Source organism: Triplophysa dalaica, chromosome 4 (assembly GCF_015846415.1).
Source record: "Triplophysa dalaica isolate WHDGS20190420 chromosome 4, ASM1584641v1, whole genome shotgun sequence".
Lineage (NCBI taxonomy): Eukaryota > Metazoa > Chordata > Actinopteri > Cypriniformes > Nemacheilidae > Triplophysa > Triplophysa dalaica.
Window position 1 is genome coordinate 2,293,627 of NC_079545.1, and position 26,883 is coordinate 2,320,509.

At 38.5% G+C, this 26,883-nt stretch overlaps 1 protein-coding gene across 3 annotated transcripts in view; it reads left to right on the top strand.

The window, feature by feature from the left end:
- The window catches only part of abr (ABR activator of RhoGEF and GTPase), a 106,829-nt gene that overhangs the window by 10,845 nt on the left and 69,101 nt on the right, over positions 1-26,883 (top strand). The window contains exons 1-2 of one of the 3 annotated variants that reach the window (XM_056745349.1): positions 10,230-10,498; positions 26,327-26,505. In XM_056745349.1, the coding sequence (XP_056601327.1) occupies positions 10,438-10,498; positions 26,327-26,505 (240 nt within the window). In that variant the 5' untranslated portion in view covers positions 10,230-10,437. Of the gene's footprint in view, positions 1-10,229; positions 10,499-24,460; positions 24,562-26,326; positions 26,506-26,883 lie in introns of those variants that run through there. The other 2 variants (XM_056745350.1, XM_056745348.1) reach the window with 2 other exon arrangements.

Below are 26,883 nucleotides of genomic sequence, written 5' to 3' on the forward strand. Positions count from 1 at the left end.
AAGTTAATGAAATGTGTTCCCATTTTTTTTGTTTAATTACATTTAAATTGATTTATATATGGATTAAAATTTCGAAATAAACTTGCTTATTTCTTGCAAACATTCTGTTTTCAGAGGACTAACACCGTGTCTACACCGGACGCGACGTGACAAAAGACCTTAGAAATGCATTAGAACCCATTATAATTTTACATTTTGTCCACACTGGATGCGACAAACCCATTAAGAACAAACAGGTTGTCCATCTTTCGCTTTCGTAAGCGCTCGGCTCGACTAATGTCCATCCTGTGCACTGTGCACCTTACTGCTGATTGGCAACAATGTTGTTTTGGTACTTAGCCCAACTTTGTCTAAACAAGCGTAATACGGAAATCGGACACCCTGCGTTTAAGAGTGTACTACAGTTTCTCTGTTGTTCAGTTTACTGCAAACTAAGGATGTAACCTATTTTAGGTGTTTCATTTTTCCTAATTCACCCTATTTGTTGAAAGACCCTTCCTGGCACAAAAGAGGTTCCACTAAATTGACACATTGTGATTGGTCGGTACGCTTATGGAAACCCCTGTGAGGAGCAGACAATGTAGACTCATTTAGTGCTTTGTTGGACAGATTTTGTTTGTGGCACCCTTCTGTCTTCCGATCTCTCTCTCACACTCTCATTCACTTTTCACTCTGTAGACAGAAGAGGACTGATCTGCCAAGCTGATTTAGCCCCAAATACCTAGATCATGAAAATTACATTTCATGCAGTGTGTTATGTTGCCGTGTTTGAAAGTAAGCAGTCTCCCAAGTTGTAAGTCTGAAGGTGAATGAATAACAAAGGTATTGGCTTGTAAAAAAGTGAGTCGACTCTGAATCACGCAAACGAGACGCGTCTCTAACCGCCGCGTATCTACGTAACTAGACATAGTCCCCGCCTACGTTTTGCTGGGACTGCCGTGAAAACTTCACTCTCTCCTCCCCCAAAACACTGTCGCTCGTTCGTGATGTGTGTGCCATCTAAAACCTGTGTTCTACGTTGTGAAACTAAGTGCGTCTTATTTAATACCAAAGGAAGAACTTGGAGGTAACAATAGTTACAATTCATTTTCTTTTTACTGTGCGTCCGTCCTTTCACCAAAGATTGCTTCAATAATCTTGGCACGTTCACTGCAGGATATGTTATAAGACTGTCCTTGAAAGAGGGAGAAGTACAAACCTTATTTGGACCTGTTAGCTCTACCATATCACAACCTGACTAAAAGTGTGACTATTTATTTTTGTCTGACTTTAAGAAATATTTGTGTACCTTATATCTGTGTTTAGCAAATGCATATAACGCTAACGTTAACATATAGCGTTATTTCTGGGGCATAACAGTTTGTTTATCTATCTATGAACCCGGCTAATTAAAGTGTTCAATCTATTATCGTCTATTATCTACTATCGTCTTTTGATGTTTTTTCGTCAGACTCTGCTCAAACTGGTAAGGTAAAGTCCCATCCATCTCTATACACTGTATATAATACATAACCTGTAAACCGTAATCTAGCAATGATGGTAGGCATTCCATTTGCGACACATGGTGAACGCTGTTACAAGTTCAAGGAATGGGAAGAAGGAGGCGTGAACTAGAGAACAACTTTTAATAAAAAATAAATAAACCACAAAATGAAAGTAAAATGCCGACAGCTCCCTCACGGTCGACTGCCGGCCACACAAACATAAACATCATTTGAGAGTCAGTCAAAGAGTAAGGGAAGAATAATTACCTATTATTACGACATAATAGGGTTTGTACACCTTCTATGTACATACATTTGTTGTTGGACACGCCATAAACCAAAGTAGGACCTTTAAAATCATATGCTACTTACTCTTTACTCAGTAAATCAATGAATTATAAAGCATAAATTAAATTAAATACCACGGTCTTCTGTAAGCTCCATTTAAATCATGCACATATGTTTCAAAACCATGTCAAAAATCTGAATCTTCCACATAAATGCTTACTTGACACAAAAATGTGTCTCCAGAATCCTCTGGTTTGTGTGTGTGCTTACACAAGTCTATCTCACTTTTCAAAGTACTGCATTCATCAGTCTCACTTCTGTCTCACCAGGTTAAATGGAGAAGTAACAAATATTTCTGCTAGACTGGTAGCATATGTCTACTTATTTCGAGCTTGCACTATTCCTAAACACATTCACATTGTCTTTCTGTAACCTTAGTTTAAGAAGCTGTCCAGAGATGATATTAATGACTCCCACCTGACAGACAGTAACATCTATAGAGGTCTCAAATACTATTCAGACACTTTAGGTAAATATATAAAATACATATATAAAACAAAGTTAAATAACAACTGTGTGGCATTTATTTAAATAAGAGATAGCGGGATCGGGGTTAGATTCATTATAGACATTGAAGGGATAATTCACTCAAAAACGAAAATTTAGTCATCATTTACTTGCACTCTTGACATTTCAAACATGTGTGATTTTCTTTCTTCCTCAGAACACAAAAGAAGAATGTTAGTAAGAGAAAACTGTTGGTCCCCATTGACTTGCCTTGCTTTTGTGTTCATACAATCGAAGTCAATTGGGACCAAAGGTTTTTGGTTACAGACATTTTTCATCTTTTTTGTATGTTTTGCATAAGCAAGAAAATCACACAGTTTGAAATGACAAAACTAAATCATGTTAGGACTTTCATTTTGAAAGTGAATAATCCCTTTAACAAAAGGTTACCTAGCCATACTATGTGACTGAAATGACAAGCAAGGAAAATCAGGGTTTGTGTTAAATGTCTGTCTCTCTCGAAGTCGATTAAAGTGTCAATGTGGTTTGTAAGGTTTTAGTGAAAACTAGAGATGACACGCTTAACGGTTGCAGTGCATTCAGGGAGTTTCTAAGGTCTCTGCTTATTCATGTGTGATTTGCCTCTCTCTCTCTCTCTCTCTCTCTGTCTCTCTCTCTCTCTCTCTCTCTCTCTCGTTCAAAAAGTGCAAGTATGTAAACAAACGAAAAGAAAGATAATTATAGGAATAAAACAAAAGAAATCTCCCTCTCTCGTTCTCTCTCTTTCTCTGTTACACGCACACACAATATGTGTTCAAGGTGACAACATATGAAAACCCCTCTTTTTCTGTGTTTATGTGCTATAATCGGGTCCCTGGTGCATCTAGCAACCCAGAAAACTTGAAAAATAAGAACCGAGTAGGTTTGTTTTGGTGTGCCCTTCCTTGCAAGCATGTGAGAAATTCGACCCGCTCAGATTTCGCTCCGGTTGTGATGTTCAAAGCGGATTTTATTATAATGTTACCGCCCCTTAATCTACACAGTTCCACCCACCGCGCTCCGCCATTGTTGTTTTCAAAAGAGACAGCCTCGTTCATGACGCCATGGCTATAGTTCATGGACAAGAGAAAGGGGTGGATTTTTTTTTTTTGTGAAAATCCCTCAGAAACCATAAGTAAAAACCTGCTTGTTTAAGCGAATCACTTCAAGCTGGAGTGCTTTTTCAACCTAAGACAGTACAAGCAGGATAAGCTTCAAAGTTGTTCCTCAAAAGTGACCGAGACCGAATGAACGAGATAAAACTGCCAATTTGAGTAATATTTATCAACAGTCTGAAATGACGTAAATGTACCGTATATATAAGAGGATAACGTTAGCATATGATAGTGAAGGGAGCTACGTCACTCTCGGGCTTAATAGAACATTCATAGCCCGTGTTAAACTTACTGTATATAAGTGCAGATGGACAATTGGAGTTTAGCTGTATGAATGCTAATACATTATGTGCGTTAATATGTTTAGCTGCGGAAAGCTGTTTGTTTTGCTAATGAACAGGGGCGAACACTGCCGGTTAGTTTCGTTTTAAACGTCTCTAATCATTCGTGCTTAAGCTGAAAAATCATTCACAGCGTACTAGTTATGCTTTCATGTTGTGTGTGTAACGTTATAACTTGTCAACGACAAGCGCTTAAATCCACGTTATTCCGCTGAGATCTCCAGGTCGCAATCCGTGGATTTCAGCAAGAATACATGCACAACGTGAGCGCTGTTTGCTATGACAGATTTTTTTGTCTCCGGACCAATGATTTGAGACGTTTAAGAGGAAACTAACCACAGAGGAGTTCAGGAAACATAATTTAGCTAAACCAGTGCCATGGCAGTACTACGCGTGTCTTAAAAAGCTGGACGGAAGGTTGTGCTGTAACTCATTATCATTTAAAGAGACATGCACTAAAACGGGTTACTGTGAGCAGAGCTGTTTTTGATCAGGCAAGAAGGGTTTTGTTTACACAGCCATTGTTTTTAAGCAAAATATGTTCCAGACATTTCATGAAGGCCCTATTAAATCATACCAACTTGTTGAAAGTGGTTATATGAGGAGACCTTTAAGTGACTGTTGTGAAGTTCTCTGGTTGTGAATTTCCAGTGTTTGAGTGTTTTAGGGAGGTATGTCTGTGTAGGATGAACTTTCATTCAGAGCTTTGATGTTTCCCGTCGTGATGATGATAATGATGTTGATCACATGCTCCTAGAGAATAGACTATAAACACACGAAGAGAGAGTTGTTTGTGTGTATGTGTGTGAAGGGGCTCTCTTAACAGTGTCTGCAGGCAGAACCCACCATCATTTCCGCTTAGTTTAGAAAACCACTGAAGTGAGTCAAGTAATAAACCCCAAAAAGTTCCAGGTATGTAAACTGTGACAGAATGCCAACTCATAACATGCTGTGATGCTGCGCACTGATGCACTGTAGCATGGTGGTCATTTATTTAACATACTTAATGAATCAACCAGATATTCTCATTGAAAAAGGAACGTGTAAAGACAGCTGTTTGATTTCATTAAAATGGCCTGAATTGAGTACTGACAATGATGTGTCTCTAGATGGCAGCAGAGAGGTGGTGTGATCAGCACAGATGAATGTAAACTAAATAGATATTTATCCCAGATGAGAAGTATGATAGATCTTTTTGTAAAAGCAATATGCAAAATGTTTGGTTGGGCTGCCCCTGCCTTTATATCTCTCGGTTACTGTGCCCTTAAAATGCCCCCATAGTATTTATAAATAGAATGAATATTGTGCATTTCTGTAATATCTGGTCTGATCAATCACTATTAGACCAAGTATTGTAAAGATTTATCAGTGTAATGCTTATTTACAGCCTATAGTTAATCTGCACCCATACACAACAAAACAAAACTACAGCAGCAGGTGTATTGTACAGTCAGTGATATTCATACATGATCACTGTACCGTGAGATACGGTGTACACTGCATGCACAGAACAAACATCCGACCCCCGAACCCAGCAGCCAATCAGAACACAATGCTGTGACCTCAATAGATCAAAGTGGTTTCGGTGGGCACAGAATGTGTGGCAGCAGATTCATACAGTTAGTCTTTGTCTACTCCAAAAATCCTCTTGAAGGACTCTTGAGCTGATCTTGGAACAGCTCTCTTGTATCGTTCACAGGCTGTAATTGGTATTTAGACAACATGTGTGTTTGTTTGAATGAAATAGCCCATATTTGTGAACATCACATGCATTGTTTTGTATTGTATTGTGTGAGAGAGACTGAACACTAAGCTGTGTTAATAAGAGAGATCTGTAGCTCCCACCGCTCGTGCTAATGTCTTTATGACCGCTCAGGGGAATCAGATCAAACGTTTACACCTGTTTGTGATTCACCAGAAAGAGGACAAGTGTGGCTTGTGTGTGTCCTGTGGTGGGCTTGCTTCTCATGGTCTCACGTGGTTTGTACGTCTTGCAAGGTGGGTTTCTTTGTTTTGGGTTGTACACAAGGCTGCCGTAGACATTTCCCCCACGACATTCGTCTTAGTGGTTAATCCAGTTTCAAATGAATATTGAAATATGATAATGATGTATGAATAAATGCATAGAGTTGGTAAAATAATATTAATATTACATTCACTTAATACTAGGTTGTTTTTCTTTTTATAGTGCTTTGCAAAATTATTCTTGACCAATTCTTTGTTAATATTACAAAAATGTAAACAAACTTGTAATGTATTTCCCCCATCTCTGCATCTTTGGTTTGCAGGTGACTTTAATAATAATATTGTCATGTGTATTTTTGAATTTGTTCAAGCTCTGTGTTTATGGTGCTCATCACCCTTTTTAGTAGCGGGTGGACTTCATCCGAAAACAAAGAGCACTGGGTGTGTTTTCTGCAGATTCATATTTGATGAACTGCTACTTATCCCTGGCATGACTAGCCTTCCTGTATCCGTGTGTGTTTGACCTATATTATACTTCTCTTGTTTTAAAGATCCGTCACTTTGAATAGCATCATACAAAGACTCGAGTAGATTATGCAGAGAGGTTATTTTGTGAACACACACAAAGTCAACCTGGCAGTAGACAGTGCTTTATTTTGGGGTCTACAGGGGCCTCTTGAAAGGGTCTGTCTTCAGATCTCTGGAGAGACCCTTTGTAGAGAGTGTGTAGTTCTGTCATTGTGTGTTTATTTATGAATGAAAAAATTAACATTATACATGAATTTGTGGTGTCACTATATACCGGTATTGTTAATAATCTGATATTACAAAACGGAATTATCGAAATTGTAAATTATACACGCATCGTAAGATTGTTAACTATTCAGCACCTCAAAATTTTAAGGTTCACCATAACACCTTTTTATGAATGTGTTTTACTGACCAAATGACGAACAAAACTTAATTAACCAAAATCAAAGATGAATTCTACTGGTTGCATCGTTTTTTTTAATACCCATACAAATCATTTTTACTGCAACAACCGCGAAGTGAAGACCTGATATGGCGACATTTTTTTTTGTGTGTTTATACTGTATTTGTGCATGTGAGTTTGGTCTTTGTTATGGGATCAGTGCCGGCTGTTTGCCATGAGGAGTTGGCGCGGGGGTTATCCTCCCAGAGCCCCTAATTGAAGTTACCGCCTGGCTTATCACAACCCACGGCCCTGTGTGGTGGGGGGTTTCCTTGTTGCCAAGGGCATGATGCATTAAATTGCTCTCTCTCTCGCTCTCACTCTCTCTCTCTCTCTGTGTGTGTGTTAATTGGCATCTTTATCAGTAGAATGAAGGGGAAGCCTTGTAAACATTGATTTCGTTGTTATGTCCATGATCGGGACGGGTATCTTGCGTTAAGCAGCTCTTTGTGTCTCTTGGTATTAAATAATGATCCTAATGGCAGAGATAGCACTCATCATGAACACGTTACATGTTTTATGCGTTATATATTACATGGATACGTGTTTCTGTGCTAACCCCTAATGAAATGTTTTTTTATAAATGGAGGAAGAACTATATAAATGCTATACTAGACAATTACAACGTGTCTACTCCGAACGCGACATGGTTTGTCGTGTGTCGCCGTGCCGCATCCGGTCTGGACATTATTTGAAATTATAATGGGTTCTAATGCGTTTCTAATGTATTTGTGACACTGTGATAGAGAATTTGCGGAATATTTTAGACAGAAATAAAAAGAAAGAAATCAGTTATTATGTCAGTTTACATACTAGTACAATGCAGAATGAATCACCAACTATAGAAGTTATGATGGGAAGTTCAAGTAATTAAAAATGACTGACTGATGCTGTGAGACGTCACAGAGAAATGAGAATGTAAAAGCAAAAACATAGTAAAGCCAGTATAAACCACCAACGTTATCGACCAACCATAATAAATATTTATGATAATAATTGTAAATCTTTTGACAGCTTCTTATCATTTATGAATACCAAGTTGGACACATTATTAAATGTCACACATATATTATTCGCTGGCCCGCAGAACTGTATTGTCCACACATGCTTTCTCTCTCCTGATGTACTTTTGAATAAATCAAACACGTGAATCTTGCACCAGCGAGTGTGCTACTGTAAATGTCAGTGGTGGTGATTGGCTCCGTTTGTTGCTGGTTGTTTATTGGCTGTTGTAAGAGGATTTTGTCGGATGTGGGATGTGGGATGCGTGCCGGCGTGATGCTCATTCAGTGAGACGGATGGAGTAGAGCACAACATGAACACCAGGACCAGTGTGAATGAGATGATGACACAAGCCCAGAGAGAAATTAGACGGAGCCAATCTGAATCAGCCCCTTTACACACTTCATTGAATCCTTGCTCTGTCTATGATCATCCATCTTTGAACTGGCTTCCTGCTGTGTGTGGCTTTCATCCTTTCCACTGTTTTTACTAGTCTCCTCCTGAGACTCTTGTTTATATGGAACTAGTTGGCATTCTTGAAATCCTATATGTGCAGTTTTACACACTTTACATTCAATTACATTATATTTGTCCATGGTTGTCCATTGTACTCTCGCATCAACGCTGCTTTGCCTGTAGGGTGATTATACTCACTGGTTTTGGCGGAAAGAACTTGAACATGAATAATGAAGGCGCATTATTTTCCACACAACACATTTCCTGCTCCGTATTTTGGCATTCGTCCATATTTCAGTCTCTCTAACATAAGAAAAGGGTGAAGATATTTCCACATTACTTGAAATATTGTGATGTTATTTTATATAGGGGAGGGTAGGTAGCCTATGTACGTCGTTGAATTAATTAAAGAAAAAGATGTATGTTCTAGTTTACTAGTTTTATACATTTTACAGCTTTAGTTTGCAGACTATCAACTATCTAACTGTTAACTGTGCTATATGTGGGAATGCCACATGGATTACAACGGTCTATTCAATCTGATCTAGAAACGTTGCTTCTGTAAAAATACATCGATGATTACTTCATACATGTCATTTTGTCATATAATGTCAAGTTATTACACCAACATGAATAATTGTACTTACCAGATTTGATGACGATTGAAGAATTAAATCACATGTTGCTTCACGCTCCAGGAGATCTCTTGATAAATGATGGTATATGCTAATCTCAGCAAACGTTTTTAAATTGAGTCGACATACTGTGGTTCAGTCAACTTAGACTAGTTGAGACAGTAAAAACTAAAGACGTTAAGTTAAATCAACAAGTTCAGAAACTGCAAGTTGTGTCAACTTACAAAATTATGTTGAAAAAACTAAAATACTGTAAAAATATTTTACAGTAATATGTCTGCGTACTGTGCATATTAATTTTGTATTTATAAACACTTACATGTATTCATATTTAGGAAATATTTACTTCTATTTATTATAGATTCCAGTTATTCAAATTATATATTAATGTTTTTTAATCTTTATATTTTGCATTTTTCTTAAATATATGCATTTATCCGTACGTTTTCAGACAAAAGTCCTATTTGAAGCGATGTAAATCAGAAATATATATAGACTTTTTGACCATCAGGATACTTTATACAACATTGTATTCTAATATTGGGTCATGTTAGTGAATAATCGAATCTTATTGTTCCACTTGAACAAAGGTTTCCTTAAACATTCTTAACTAGATTTAACTAATAATTTGATATTATATTTAAATAAATATTGATAAATATACAGTATCAAAAGGCTTAAAAATATATTTTCTTTTAAACCACCCAGCCATAACACACACACAACACAAACACTCTTGTTTTCTGGAGAGAAGGGGGTTGTTACCACATATCCCCAAATCCCAGTGGAGATCTTCTAATGTAAGAGCTGCTCAAAGAGAGAGAGAGAGAGACCTTGAAGTGTATCATCTGTCTTTTGTGAACACAGACATGTTTCTTGTTAAACATCTATAATCACAGTCAATTGCAATGTAAGTGTGCGTTATTGACATGAAAATAACTACATTTCTATTATCAAATCATTTTCTACTAGCCTACTTACAAATAGTGCAAATGTATTTTACAAATATGAAAAATATGTATGTAGTGCAAAGTTGAAAAAATATACAAATATCAATCACAGGATAACATATAGACCACAGTCTCTCTTTTCAGTGAGATACATATTACTGTACATTCGTTCTGAAATCAGAAAGTGATTTATACAGTACATTTGATCTTCTTTTACATTTACACCAGACACAAAGTATTATGATACAACTCAATTCAGCACTAATAAGAGATAAGAGTTAATGAATGAGAGGGAGGATGAAAGAGAACAGGAGCGAAGCGGTCAGGGATTGAGTGAGAGAGTGAGCGAGCGAGTGAGCGAGCGAGCGAGTGAGGGAGAGAGAGGGGAGGAGTGCCTTTCCATTTCCTTAGCAACGGTTGGCAGCGAGCGGCTCTGGTCTGTTGTGTTACATGTGAGTCGGAGACAGCATCGCGCGTGCATCTTTCTGCTTCTTAAACTCAAATATGACCATCATCCTCCATCCATAAACAACGTTGAGGATTTTAGCGGGCGAGTGAGAGAGAGAGAGAGAGAGAGAGAGAGAAAGAGAGAGAGAAAGAGAGAGAGAAAGAAAGAAAGAGGGAATATAGCGGGGGAGTGTACGGAGGAAACGCAGCGCTGGAGGACACGGCAGGCAAGGAGATGGAGCACCTGAGCGCTCGTGAGCTGCCCAGGCTCTCCTGGATTGATACTCTGTACAGCAGTACGTAACGCCGCTGACTCTTTTTCTCACATCTGATTTCAGACGTGTTGATTGCGTGTATGAGCTCATGTTGAGTTTTTTTGTGTGTGTGATTTATGTTTGTTCACACTGATAGGGTGCAACCATGTGTTAGAAGTATCATGATTTTTTATTATGTGCACTGTAAAGAACAATTATAAGATTTACTTAATTTTTGTGTTATTTGTGCATGTTCTTGCACACCGGTTTAAAGTAAATTTTAACACAAAAAATAAGTAAAATTTAATTTAAAGTTTTTTTTTTGGAACTTCCAAAACATGCGCAGACTAAAACAAATTATTGTTGTTTTTTACAGTGTGGCAAAATTATATACTGTTACAATTACATTTCTTTCTTTCTTTTCCCTGCTCTCTATCTGTTTCCTTCTCTATTCCCTTGTTTTTTCCCTATTTTCCTTCTTTCTCCCTTTCAACTCTCTCTCTTCCATTTGTTTTCCTTTTCTCCTTCATTTCTTTCCTCTATTCATTCTCTCTGCGGTTTGTTGGCATTCTTTTACCCTCTTTTACCTTTTTCTGCTGTCAGTTTTCTTTCTATCTTTCAACTCTTCCGTCTCGCTTTCTTCTCTCTGCTGTTTGTTTTCATGATGTATTCCTTTTTCTGATGCCAGTTTTCCCTCTTCCCCCTCTTATGTTTATTTCCTCCCTTTTTCCTCTTTTCCTCTATTTCTTTCGTCTCTTTTCTCTGTTTTTATTCTGTCTTCCCTCTCCTCCCTCTCTGTCATCCAATTTTCTTTCTTCCCACTTTCTGCTGTCAGTTTTCCTTATATCTTTCTTCTCTCTGCTGTTTGTTTTCGTTATGTCTTTACTTTTTGTGTTGTCCAGTTTTCCTTCTCTTTCCCCATTTCTTCCCTTTCTCTGATGTTTGTAATCATTCTCTCTTTTTCATTTTTTCCCTCTTTCTGCTGCCAGTTTCTTCTTTCTTTATTGTCTCTCTGCTAGGTGTTTGATTTCTCTCATCCATCTCTTTCCTCTCTTCCCGTTCTCTGCTGTCATCCCTCTACTCTCTCTCTTTTTTTCCCCTTATCTGCTGTTTTCCTACTCTCTTTCCTCTATTCACTGTATTCCCTCTTTCTTCCCTCTTATTCCGCTGTCTGTTTCCCTCTGTCCATTTTTATTCTGTCTTTACTTTCTTCACTCTTTCTTCTCTATTACTTTCTTCTCATCCACGTACTCATGAAAATGAAACTAATTTTTACGTTTAACCGGGATTATGCATCACACTCATCTGAGACCACGAGCGCATGCTGTTCTCATGAATATTCAGCTGTTGTGTTGAAGGTTTACTGACAGATGGGCTCTTTTTCTCTGGGGTGGAAGTCATGTGGGCGGAAGCGGTCAGCAACGGATTTGTGGGTAATGTTAAGGCTGAAGAGATGCACTTGTTGTGGTTGTTTCGTCTGCCTGTTCGTGCGCTCCAACTGGAAGCTTGAGTTACATAAAGGGCTTTTAGAGAACGGTAAATGGAGGCAAAGGCTGGCAGAATCGCACAAATCACTCTGGAGGGGATGGGGGGGTAATGGAGCGAGCGAGGGAGAGAGAGCTCATTTCATTCAGTACGGAGAATCCATTGAGGATTTAACCAGGAAAGGACCCTGTCTGTTCCCCCATAATTTCACACTGAATTATACGAGATTTGTGTGTGTTTGTGAATGTGCGTAGGTGTGTGTGTGGATGTGTGTATGATGGATGTAATTGGTGATTCAGGAAAAGGGGGCTGTCACCCCGAAATATTAGTACTTTCAGCCCTTGTCCTCCTCTGTTTACACCCTCACACATCTTTTTGTGTGTGTGTGTGTTTTGAAGAGGTATTGCAGTATCATCGCGGTCTGGGTTTATGGAAAAGAAATTGCATTTAGCAGGGATATTTACTTATTTGTTTTTTATTTTAAGAAAGAGACTTGATGTTTGAGGACATTGATGTTTAATCCTAGTGTTTCATTGTTTCATGGTCTTTTAAAGTCTTTAGTTTTCACTTGAGTTTTACTTTGTATTTTTACGCTGCTCTTTTTTTTGTTTTTGTATTAATACTTGTGTAAATCGGACAGTTCATTACATTACGACATGTTATCGATTTTCTCCGCCTGCAATACATTAACTATGATACCTCTGAAATCTCTATGATACGATTACGATTCAATTAATTTATTGATATTTTGATATAACTTGCTTAGTTTACACAAGCAGTTAAATTTTTTATAATTCACAAATGAAAACACAATATATGAAATGACTGTTTTATTAAACTCTTTGAAAATTAAACACTCTGTCCCAAATGGGACAAAAAAAATGAGGAAGTGGAGAGTGTCTAAGTAAACGTACTTCATATTGATATTTTACATGTGGCATCGATGCAACATATCGTTTGAAATCTAATCGATGCACCGATCCATTTTGATGTATTGTTAATTTTCTCCATGTGCACTCCATTGTTTTACTTTGGTTAAAAATTTAAAGTTTTTGTCATACCTTTTAAATCAAAGAGAGAGAAAATTAGAACCATATGTAGCAAAAAATATATGTTTTTAGTACCAAATTATCTCACAAAGTTAAAACTATCATTGCAGAATGCAGTCATCTTTTGTCTGAGACCCTTTAAAAAAACTCATAAGAAAACTTGTGTATACATGTGTATCTCTGAGTCACGATGAAATCTGTAAAAAGGGACATCAGAGTTTAGATATAAAGACTCATTAATCTCTATTATAACAATAACCGTGTCTGGACTGGCAGATGTTGTTAACCTGTTTTGTTATGTGTTGAAGGTTCAGCCTCATTAACAAAACAAAAGATAAAGCCGTTTAATAATTGATTGATCTTATTAAACATTAAAAGGCTGTGTTGTTTAACAAAGGCTGTACATTTCAAATACATCCACAGAGACTAATATCAGTAATGTTGAGTATATACAAGTCATATTTTATGTTTTCGTAACATGCCAATGGGGGATTCATGATGCTAGTGTGTTTTCTTCCTACCGCTCTGTGCTGCTCTGTCCTTATCTATTTAATTATTTATTAGTCTCGTTTTTAAATTGTAAAACAATTCATTTTGGTTATTTAAGCTATATATTCAAGGTTATGCATCTGTTTATATCTCTTCTTTTCTTCCATCTGTGATATCATCTCTCATCTGCTTCCTCTCTCCGCTGTTGTCATGGTTTCCTGTCTTCAGAACAAAGTGTTTAATGGTTTAAGTCCAACAGCTGTGGTCAAACTAAACTTTAATAATAGTGATGCTTTGCCTTAGCCGTATCTGTTCAGATGACCTACAGAACAATAGATCTAAAAAAAATGAAGTTATGGCACACAGCAATATCGAGCACAGCTGTTCTCTTGTAGCTTGATGCAGAGCTGCTCAGTTACGTAAGCGCGAGAGAAAAAGGCCTACCGCAGGACATTGACATTTACAGATGTGTTCTCAGCAAACCGGCTTTCATGGAAATACACGTACCGTATCGGTGGCATTTACTAGAGCGGCTAGGCAATACTACAAGTGCTGCAATAAAGCTTGATGTCAAGTGTTTGCAGGACCCATAGAGTCTCAGTGATTCTGCTGACTGGAGAGACTCATGACAGTGATTTGAGAGGGATGCTGAGGTCAGGGTACCGCTTATGCAATGAGCCACAGGGTGCTGGGTGTTTTACAGTGGATTATAGATGTGCATAGTGCAAAGCCCCATACTTTTTCAGAATTTTTTTACAAAAGAAATATCAGTATTCTAACTTCATTGTGTTTTTGTATATTCACATTCCTTCATTTACCAGCTGTTTTTTTTCCAAAGCAACTTATCAATAGTGGAATATCACAAGCCACTTGTATTAAGAGTCCACAATAAATATATTACATAATATCCTGTTCGACTTGAGCACAATTTTATGTAACAAAATAAATATTGCAGCTTTAATATGACTTAATATGTGCATATCTGTCAGTTGTATTAGAGAGTCAAATATTTTCTTTACGTGGTTGTTTCAGACTGAGCTTGATGGTGTTTCAGATCTCATAGATGTCTTTGGGCAGTAAAGTGCCGCCTTGGGTTTAATATGGGGCTGTATAGGCGACTCTTCTCCGTGAGCAAGACAAATCATGTTAGCCGTATTGTCTTAAAACAGAGGGTGGGTACGTGTGAGAGAAACGCTCGCCCACGGCCTGAGATCACGTGGAGATGTTAGATATTAACAAATCTGTCTGGATATTATGCCTTAGCTTGTGGTGTCTTCAAGTGCCTCAATTCTGCACAAGAGAAAGATGTTACACAGGAGCTTTCTTTGAATTGAATTTTCTTTGAATTAACAGGTGTATGAGAGGAGAGCATTTCATTTCTGTCTGTGAGTGTTTTGTGCAAACGATCGGTGAGGTGGGATGCGTTTATCTGATTTTAAGAGTGTTAAGAGTGTTGAATTATTTGCAGGAGTGAGATCTTTTCCAGAATAGTTGCAAAATCATTTGAAAACTATATCAAGATGAATCAATTGTATCAAATGGAAAACATTATACAATCAGTATATTGACATGTTTCTAAAAATAATAATGACTTAATTTCAACACATGAAGGGCCTAGTTGTTCTCACAGCTACGGAGTGCAGCTGTTACCAGTCAGAGGAGATCAGGCCCTCCCGGCTGAGACTGGCTTCTCCCGAGGGTTTTTACTCTATTATGTATCATTGAAGTTTGATGATGTTTGATGATGATGATACACTCACAATACGATCAAGTGCGACCTTAAGAAATGCCTGCTGATCCTTTACTCTTTCTGTGTTCTGGTCTTGATTTAGTTTACTCTAAAACGTACCTTTACATTTATATGTGTGTGTAGGCTTTGTTGTATACATTTTTCTTTCATCTTTATGAGATGTTTCTCTGAGATTGTTCTTTTCTGTCTTCAATGATGTCCTGTTGTGTCTACCATGTGTTTGTCAGCGTGTATTGTATGTTGTCATGGTTGGAGACATGCCCTGCCCAGCTGGTAACTAGGGACCTCTTAACTCTGCCCTCGGAATGTTAACCAATCATAGCGCAGCGTACAGAGCACACACCAGATACCTCATCCAATGGGGCCTCTGGCATGTTTTTTCTTCACCAGAGAGTCGAGACACGATAAAGCATTCAGACCAGTCAAGAGGAAGAGAAGAGGAGGAGGAGGAATTGAGGGGAGGTGAAGAGGGAGCAGAGCGGAGCCTTGACTATCCAGCCAGGAGTCTCTCTCTCTCTCTCTCTCTCTCTCTCTCTCTCTTATACTTGACACTCGCCTTACTTTCAATTTTTTTAATGTAAAAAATATTCAGGCTAGCACCTTTCAGTCATTTTTTATAAACAGTAATTTCCTCCCTCATGACTGTTGGCCACGATTGACTTCCACTGTATGAACACAAAACCATGGAGACATTTCTCAAAATATCTTCTTTTGTGTTCCACAGGAAACAGTCACGTTTTGAATGACATGATGGTGAATAAATGATGACATTCTTATTTTTGGATCAACAGGCTCATGTCAGATCTTCCCTATGGTGTTATTATTGTCCGTTTGATCACATCATTTGTTTTCTTTACTTGTCTCACACCTTTAAAGTGGAAAACGAAACATAATCAATACTTTTGACTGGAGCTTGTCTAAAGTAACTTAGACTCGTCAAGGTTATCTGAAGGTGTGCTTGCATTCATCTCTCCACCTATTTATCCATCCTTCAACTCGCCCGCTCTCTCTCATCACTCATGCTGTCAGAGATTGATTGACAGACTTGTGTTTGGCACAGAGGTTATGTGAGACAACATTTCACGGCTGCTCAGAATTGATTCGTGTGTGTAATTTGTGGCGCTGGAGAAACTAGAGCTGATTTACAACGTATAGGGTTACTATGCTAAATACAGGAGGAAGACGATTGATTCATCCTGCTCATGACAAAACACATCTGCTCCAGGTAATGTGATTGACATAGTCCTGGTGTGTTCAACAGCTGTCATAGAATTTCCTTTAGTATTTCCTGCGACACTGCATACAGTTTTAAAGGGGTCATTTGACTTGGCTAAAGCGAATATTATTGTTTGCTTTAGATGTAATACAATGTGTATACACGATTGAAGGTTAAAGAACGCTGTATTTTCCACATACCTTGCATGTTTGTATCTCCTCTTTGCTTTGCCTCTCTGAAACGCGCTGATATTTTACTAGGCTCATCACTCTGAAAAGCGAGGTGTTATGATTGGCCAGGTCACTAGTGCGTAGTGATTGGTGAAATACTACATGGAAATGTAACGCCTCTTACCATATTCAGCCTGATTTGAACATCTGAACATCAGGCTGCGCCGGTGACGGTACAATGAGATTTACAAGACCGCCCTGCTTACTTGCGTATACATTTGGGTGTCTTAGTCAAATCATACCAGAAAGTGACGTACGTGCGTAGAGTTGTGGTTACACAAGGCGTTTCAGGCAGGTCTGGGTGGGCAATGCTTTTAGATAGAATGCATCTTTTGTTCCGACACTTACATTTTTGCAATTTGACGTGTGTAACACATGCATGGGCAACTTATAACACACCAAAGACACAGAAAAACACGTATTTCCGCCTTATGACCCCTTTAAGCTTTTGGGTGATATTGATGTCAAAATGAAATGCTGCTTTTGAGAAGACCCCCAGCCAAGGACCCAAGTGATGACTGTATTATGCAAAAGCATTTCTGTAACAATTTAACTGCAACTTTCCAAGTAGATAAGATTCCACTTTTCAAATTAAGTAGCAGCTGTTATTCTTGTTTAATTTTCAATTTTTGTCAATTTTATGACTCTTAGATCTATTGTCGGGTGGATCTACTGGTTTTTAAAGGAGCCATTCTTTTGCTGTTTTTGAAGCTTTGATGATGTTTTTGGGGTGTTTTACAATGGATTTCTAGTTGCTTTATAATGCTTTATAGTCTATAGACTTTCAAGTCTATTGTTCACCCCGTCCCTCTTCTCACAAAACGACTAGATTTTTTCCATCCCTACTTCCGAGACGCTCTGATTGCTAGAGCTGATTCAGTCTGTCGTGATTGATTCCCCGCTTAGAGCGTGTGTCTGAAGATGTCTCACCCATACCATATCAGCGAGCTTACGCTTCTCAGGGTGTTGTGATTGGTCGGTCCCCTCTCAGTCTACGTGTATTTATAAGCTTTGGCATTTAGCAATAAATGGTAACAATGGCGTCAACTTCACTTTGATATTGTTTGTGCTCTAACAGCAACATTACACACTAACTAAAGTTTGAAATTAGGCATCACGGGAAATTGCCACCTTAAGGTTGTCAGGTTCATCATGGCTGTTGTGTCTTGACCCCTGAATTCAACATCAGTAAAGATCACTGAGCTTTTTTAATAACTGAGCAGCATTTACAGACAGCACAGTATTTTATAGAAAAGTGTTTTACTGCTGACATGCTTTTTATGCAAGATAACTTTTTCTCTATTTCTCTCTCGCTCATATTTATATTCAAGCTCTACGTTTTCTTCCAGCATAAAAACTTACAAGTTACATTTAAACCTGTGTTATATAACATAACAACCAGTCCTCATTAAAATGCCTCAGAGCACTTTTCCTTAAAATGTGTGCAGCGTTGTAGAAGAAAGCTATGATTTTGTGTGCAATGTATGAAATTTATCAGCATGTAGTGGTGAGGTTGTGAATTGCTACTCCACCGCTCAACCCCCTTTTGAAGCACTACGGTGGTTGACTCAGAACTAAGATGTCATCAAGTTTTCTCTTCTTTGTTGTAGGAGATAATGTATTTACCAAACGCTCTGTAGAGCAGTTTGTCCATCTAGGGCTACTGTAGAAACAACATGGAGAATTCCATAAAAGGGGACCTGCGGTGGATGTAGATAGAAATGGCTCATTCTAAGATAATAAAAACATAGATAGATAGTCAGTCTCCTTTGGCTGCGAGATTTTCTGACTTTCCTTGGCATTTCATATTCATTTTTGCTGAATGATCTGCATATTGTGTGCCGAATGTATCTTGCAGTAACTTATGGGATGCTCCTCAGTGGACTGTTTTGTTTAATGGTGTTATCTCAAGTTTTTTCTTTAATGTCAGAAGCCTGATGCGTTGGCTGACATTTCCTCTTGATTGTCTGTCTTATTTTATCCTCCTGTAATCAGGATAATGAAATCCGTTTAATTAAAAGCCCTCCAGACTTCAGGTTGCCGTGACATTGCATCGCGCGTCGGGATTTATTTGGCTCGGAGCGCTGCCGCTGTTGAAACGGTGTTAGCGTGAAGGGTTTTTATCTCATCACACATTGATGAGGTTATGACTGTGCCCTTTTCTGTCTGCTCTGTTTAAAACACCACTGGTTTGTTCTTCAGTAACGTGCGTCCTGGGAGCCGGTGTGTAACCTGGCCAACTTCAGGATACCTCGGCTGGACAGTGTTTTTATACCACTTGCATTGATATTATTGACCCACTGTTACTGCTGAATCTCATGAATCTAATTTTAAACTCGCATCTGAGTGTTTTTACATTGAATCAAAGCCAGTGAAGAGTTTATTTCCTCTTGCAGGGGATTGTGGACACAGATGATCAGTAAACTGAAACTGCTGTTGTAATTAAAAACATTAATCTGTGTGTTCTGTCTGTCAGTTTCTTCCTTGTGCTCTGAGTGCTGGAATCAGTTGAGTCCAAATAATTACCGAACGACCACGTCATCTCAATCCGAGAATTGGAATTGGAATAATTAGGACATAGGGGGATGCTGGAGACGGTTGCCGTGGTGACAGCGTGAGCCTCATGCATACGGTCTTTAGAAGGCATCACCTTATCTTCATGGGTGCAGGCCTGCTTCACTTGATCTCAGGGCACGTATCTCTCTCTTTCTCTCTCTTTCTCTCTCTCTGTTTATTCAGAGCATCCTCGCGTTGAGAGAGGAAATTCTTTATGCGCTATTGTTGAGATGTAAGGTTCTTAGAAAGGTTACTTCAAGCGTTCTGTTCTTTGAGCTTGTCTCACTATATCTATTAATATGGATTTGTTAAATGAATTGCAGAGAGCTGTTAATGTCACAGTTCTTCTCACAAGCAGACCAAGAAATAGTCTGTCTGACCATAATAATACATAATACATATATCCGGTGTAAGCAGCCAATAGGATTCACCTTGTCAATAAGAACAGCAAAAAATGTGTAACAATAAAGTGAAGAGAGAGAGAGAGAGAGAGAGAGAGAGAGAGGGAAATTAATGTGCGTGTGAGTGGCAGAGATGGCGATTAATCCGTGGAGAAAAAATGATCTCTCTCTTTCTTATAAACCGCTCCTGGCTCTTCTCGGATGAAACGTGTCCATGAAAGATTTCCAATTTAACGCTCAGATAGAGACACTGATGGGAATTGTCTTTACCTGTACAGATGCCTGTGTGTGTGTGCGAGCGGGTCTTGCCGTTGGATGCAAGTGCGTTTGTGTCAAAATTGTAATATTATGGGAATCGATATTGGTTTGCTGTTTTTAGAAGTGAGCATCCATGTGTGTATAGATGCTGACGTTTTGTAATCGTAGAAAAGAACAGGTTTTTTCCTGAATAGAGAAATTGGAGGCGGCCGCCTCAGACTCTCGCCCAAATTTTGTCGGGTGTCTTCACAAGAAATGCTGCGTGCATTTAACAGACTGTCATTTGTAACTGCAGTTGCGACATTACGACACAATGGAGGCACTGTCCGTTATCGGCACACTGAGGCGCTAAAAAGAGTTGCAGATCAAGAGCCAGCCTGTGTTTCACGGCTGCATCAAAGTACGTTTAATTTCTAAATTTTCTTAAATTAGCATGACGTACATGATTGTAATGTCTTTCGTTTAATCAGCATATACTGTACACATATACTGCGAGTTTGCCAGTATGAACGCATATTGTGTTCAGAACGACTCGCACAAGAATGATTCATTTGAACCGATTCATTTAAACTATTGAACTTTTCAGTCACTAGCGACTACAAGAGATCATTGAATCATTGAAAGTGAACCACAGAGAATGCAAGATGTGAATGAGCTTTGCTCATTTAGAAAGACTGCTTAATTAAGTTGGCTTTTGTGGGCTGAAAAGTTAGTTGAAAATGATAAAAAAAACTTTATTTGATAAAAAAATATATATATTTGGTTAAATAAAAGTAATGTTTTATACAGCATAATTGTCATTTTTATCTAATTTTATTAGAACTTTAAATATGTCAAAGTCACTTTGGTTAAGCCACTTAAATGTACGGTAGGCCTACGTGTGGGGTTGTTTTATTGAAAGACATTGCTGTTTATTTGAATATCTCATCTATCCTGACAGAGCAACATTGTGGTAAAGAAATGTGTTTGAAAATATTTGATTATATACAATTTCTGTTTTGTGGTGGGACAGAAATTGCATCACGTTAAAGGGGTCATATGACACTGCTAAAACTAATATTTTCGTTTGTTTTAGATGTAATGCAATGTTTATTCACTATTCTCAAGGTTCGAAAATGCTGTATTATCCACATACCGTGCATGGTTGTATCTCCTCTTTGCCCCGCCTCTCTAAAACGCACAGATTTTTTACAAAGCTTATCACTCTGAAAACCGAGTAGTACTGTGATTGGCCAGTTAACCAGTGCGTAGTGATTCGTCGAATAATGCAAGCGTGTGACAGAAATGTAACGCCTCTTACCATATTTGGAACACCCGGTTCCTCTTCAATTGTACTGACAGTACGGTACACCCACCTTACCTGCTTGAACATTTGGGCGGACTTAGTCAACTCATATCATGAACTGACGTAGATTTGTGGGGGTGTGGTTACACATATGACCCCTTTAAATGACATGCACTGATATAAGAATGAAAGCAGGCTCTGCATAAGGAGCTCTAGAGTTAGTTTCTTCTCTCGTTTTATGCTGAGATCAGCATGAAGAGGCAGAAATGTAATCCCAGATCTCCTCTGAATTCTGCTGTGGGCTTTAGAGCGTTGGGACTAATAATCACCCTCTACCCAGTACCCAGCTAATTTCATTACATCTTTTCTCCAAACACAGCAGATCCCGCTGCTGAGATAGATCTGTGTGGGGCGTTGGTTTAGTCATGCAAGCACACACACCAACACAAACACTCACACGTTCGGCCCTTTTTACTCATAATAGCCCTAAACATGAATCACTTATTTTGAGAGATAGGCTGAAGGCCTACGGTTTACGTCACAGCCAATAAGAGAGGTGATATTAGGAAGATATTTATTTTTTAAATGCTTAAAGTTGATGTTGTTCATTTATTGGTGTGTACTTGCATATAGTCGCAATAGCATGTCACTGGTCTGATGTGCACGTGTTGCTGATGTTTTCACACAAGGTGATGGCATTTTGTAACTCATTTTATGTTTTAGTGAATCGGTGCCTTATATGCACAGTTTTGCAAATTGCTTTTAATCTAACTGTCCAATTTATATCAAAGACATTACTTTGAAAGATATAAATTATGCAAAGCACTGTAGAAATCATTATTAAAAAGTTGTGTATGTTGCTTTGATTATGATAACTGCACCTTGTTGAATCCATCCTGATGTGATGCATTCTGCAGTTTCAGTGCTTTTTATCGTCAGCGTTTATTTTTACATACATTTAGCTGAAAGCATGCTAATTCTGTCCTGGCTGTGCTGGAGTCAGACATTTGATGGATGGCAAGAGGTCTGGTGCACATTGAAGTTTATTCTGGCATGATTAGATCTGAAATCGATGCTATAACAGAAGTAGATTGTGTGCAACAAAGTGGTATAGTAGCACTTTCAGATGATAGCACAGCAGTGTGCAAAATGTTTTGGACAATACTAAACATATTAGTGAAAATGTTTGTAGACGTTATTAGTGTGTTACATAAAACACATGAAAACTGTGTTCAGTAGCCTGGTACACAAAACTGTTTTCTGTGGTCAAAGTTGCATTGAACTGAACACGTGTTTAGCACAGCTCTTGCAATTTTTGTGTATGCATCAGACAGTGTGTGGTCCGTGGGCTGTCAGTGGGTGTACCGCATCTGATTCTGAGACTAATTGTGTCCCAGCAATTGACGAACATCACGTCTTAACCTTCTCATTAGATGGCAAATTTTTCTTTTTTTTTTAAGCATTTGTTTGTTACATTGTGCCATTGTTTGTTAATATGTTCTACCTCACCATATGAAAATGAATGGTTTTACTACAGCAACCATAGTTTAACTATGGCATTAGTATAATTTACTAGTCTCACTTTAAAACTATAGTTAACTTTAAACATTATATTGGTAGTAAAACCAGTTATACAAATGGCAATCAATCTGACAAAAATAAAATACATTTCTAAATGTACAAGGTCACCTGTTGCAGTGTGAAACATGACTTTGTAAGGTTGTGTTTATCTGATAGTAGTTAAACCAACATGATCTCAATGTAAAGTTTAACTGTTTTAGGAGGAGGCGATTTCGTAAAATTGATACATACCTGTGATAAAAAAACTATGATTATTAGAAAAAAGCAAACAATGAAGCCCCATCCCTAACCCACTCCTAAACCTAATAGTCCAATCATACACATTATTAAATGGTCATGAATTGCCCTAAGAATGTTTTGTTTAACCCTCTAGCATGAAGATCGTTGTTTTATATTCATGAACCTTCAGTTTTCCCATTCGGCAACTGACTGCATAAAAGAATTTCAAGTTGTCATGGCAGCCTGGGCACTCGTCATGGAAACAAGCCGTTGATTGAAAGTGATGGGGTTAAAGGGTGGACGAGTGTCCATCAGGAGAGATCTGTGTGTTGCTTTGTGACCGTGTTTGTGATTGTTTTGAGGCTGACGTATACAATATGTTATGTTTGAGACAAACCATGTGCAAAACAGTCAATTAAACCATTGCTGAGGATTTTCTTTGGTAAACAGCAGTTTTATATGCTCCGGTTAATGACGTCATGAACCTGTAACCAATTCCTTCAACTCACCCCTGTAGATCAGCAGTTTAAGGCCTGAATATGCAAAAATGGCGCATAGATTCAGGTGCGAATGATCAGTGCACTGCTGTGTCAGATCTCATTTTCACATGCGACTTAGTGGAGGCGGGGCTAATTAGCATATTTATGTATCTTCTTAATGCATGTGTAGAGTTCCATTAAAGTTATTTTAAGACATTAGAAACGTTTAAATATGTTGTCTTGATGGTCAAAGATTAATTTTAAAGGTTAAACGTATCGACAACTGGGGAACTTTAAATTTAGCATTAACTGAATTATGAATTTGTTTTTATGAGGTCATGGGATGTTGCTTTTTTAGTGCATGTGTGTGAATTTACATGTTATCAATGTGTTAGATTGAAAATGCACGAGACGCAGTGGCACTGAAGTAGGTCACAGAAACACACACACACATGTTTGATATGTCCTCCTGGGTGTTTTATTTCTTTAGTGAGTTATGGATCCAGGTCCGTTATCGCAGGAACTTTCTTGCCGTCCGAGTGCTAAATCATAAATGCTCCGAGAATCGATATGTCTGCTGTAGTCTCCGTACAGGATTTGATTGATCAGTTGACTCGAGGCTGGAATTGTGAAGGGTATAGATGAGAATAGCAATATTTACAGTCACCTTTCTGCTTGTGTTATCACCTAGGCGCAAAACTAAGGCGAGCTGCATTATCCTTGTTAATGTGGTTGCCAGGGCGTTGCTATCCATAACCGCTTATGCATCTGCATGCGTCAGACTCTGTACCCACAGTGATGTTACCAGAATGAACATTGATCTTTTGTACATTAGTGCATACAGTATTCTGGAGTATGTAGGGCGCACTATTTTTCAAGCGCAGCCTAGTCGTGTGTTTACTGTGAATTACATTTCCATATATTTGAATAAAACCTTTTCAAAAGTTCCTGCTTGTTACACCCACACTGCGAGTGTGTGTTTGATGTTCGTACGTCACCGTGTATGTCAGGGCAGTTTTGTGACATCTAATGAACTTTAGGATAATGTCCACATGGCTTTCTTCTTTGAGGCAGCGTGCGTCCTGAGATCCCTTATTTCTCATCATGGTAAGATTGATGCGTGTTCTTTTCTTTTTTGTGTGTCCTCTTGGTTAAGAGTGTTTGTTTTCATGGACTCGACAACTTGTGTAGTTTAGTGTTAATTCTTAAACTGATTTCCCTCATCGCAAACTACAAGTTGGATCTTTGTAAATCTCTTTAAAACGTTGCTTATACCATCAGATTGATATTGGATTTTCTCTCCCGGTGGATTTATGTCTACCGAGACTCTCAGAGTTTATGAAATCCTATAATGCAGTTGGCGCTAGGAGACACTTGTGACCACCACAGAACCTCTCTGTCATAGATGCGCTTCAGGCCGGTCGATGTTTGGATTGATTTTCTTACCGTGTACAGTACGCCAAATACATTAACCAGATGTCATTGCTGAGCAGGGCAGCGCGCTGTGTGTGTCCAGCTGCAAAAGTGTGTGAAAGTAGGTTTTTGGAAAAAGTCATTTTAGATTTACACACAGTTGTGTGTTTTTGTTGCTTGTTTAACCCCTCGTACTCATGCACGAGAAAAGTGAGACAGTTTTGCCTCACTTTGGCACAAGATGTTCCGAAAGATAGCCAAATTCGAAGGTATTTTTGCATGTATTGTTTGCAAAAAAGCAATCCCAGAATGCAATGCTGTTTGATTAGACACTGACTGACTGACTTTATCATATTACATGTACGTGTTTTCAATGGATGAGGAAGATGCCATTGTGACCAAGTAAAGCGACTGTCAGTCAGTCTGTTGGTTATCATTTGTTGTCACAGTAACAAGCTAAGGGAACACCCTGGTGACAGACGGGATGACCCCGCCCCCGGGGTCGAGTTGTTATGTGGCTCTTTTGTTTTTCCGCTGTCTGTGGCCTTGTGGGAGAGTGTGCAGTGACACAAACACATTTTTAATGAAGGCACGTCTGCTGTGAATACTGCCAATCTCATAAACTCTTTCACAAGAGCTGCTGTATCTACTCCTCTGTGTGGGCTGTATTGGGTTTTACAGTTTAAAGAGGATTTTGGGTTCAACAAAAGTAGGTTGGTTGATTTAAGAAACACAAATGAAGATTACTTTCTTCTGCAGAACACAAAAGAAGATATTGTGAAGAATGTTGGTAACCGCATTGAACCCCATTGATTTCCACTGTTTAAACACATTTCTCAAAATATCTTATTTTGTGTTCCACAGCAGAAAGAGTCTTGTAGAGAACCACATGAATTAATGATTACAGAAGAAATTTTATTTTGCCGTGAATTTTCGCTGTAAATTATATTTCTGAATTCGTCTCAAAACACAAAAAGAAAGGAAATGTATTAAATTTGGTCCTTTCAGCAGTGCAGTGTTTTATTTGCACTTATGATGTATTTTCTGAAAGTCTGTGCATTATGGGTGATTCACATTTTGTGTCTGAAACCGCGCGATGCGAGAGATTTTCTGTTGTTGCTGGAATATTGACAAGCTTTGAAAGATGGTGTTCCCACCCACTACACCGTCAGGCGCAACACTTTATGTAATGATGCATTACAGCATCTCAAAGATGCCCACTCTTTTCTCACCACCACTTCCCATCCTGCCCTACAGAGTCTGTCAATCAACTCCATAGGCTCCGCCCACTCCTCCTGCCTGCATGTTCTGCAGTAAATACGTCAGTTTCCTAGTTAGTCTTTCTTTTTTTAAGCGGTCCAAAATGTCGAATTTTCTAACCAATCTGTTCACAAACAATCATTATTTTTACAGATCAGTCATGTTTGGTGCGCATTCAAACCCTTTTTTATTTCCACAGACTTCAACTACAACACCGACGGTTATGAGGGGGAGGCGGCAGAGGACCGCAAGTCACACGACGGTTCGGAGACGATGCCCTTCATAGACGAGTCCCCAACCATGTCCCCTCACCTGTGCGCAAGGGGTCAGGACGGAGAAGCCGTCTCACCCACGCCACATGAAGGACTACTGTCTGGGGTACGACTGTGTGCTTGTGTCTGTAAACATCCTTAAGAGAATTCTGTTCAGTGAATTGATGTGCTATAAATTATGCAGAAGCTCTGTGTTTATAATAATGCTTTATGATCCTCCTTTCTCTCAATGCACATATAAACAATAGTGATATTAATATTCATCGAAATCCATATTGTAGAGTCAATACATATATAACAGGAAATATATACTGTATTTGCGGCAAAATAAATTACTATACAGTATATACTATTTATACTGTGTAATATGTACATATTATACATACAAATATATAAATATATACATAACAAACACATCCCATCATGTGGACTTTGTTTGTTTAGCTGTAATGACTTTGAGCTGTAATGAGTCTCTATTGATGCT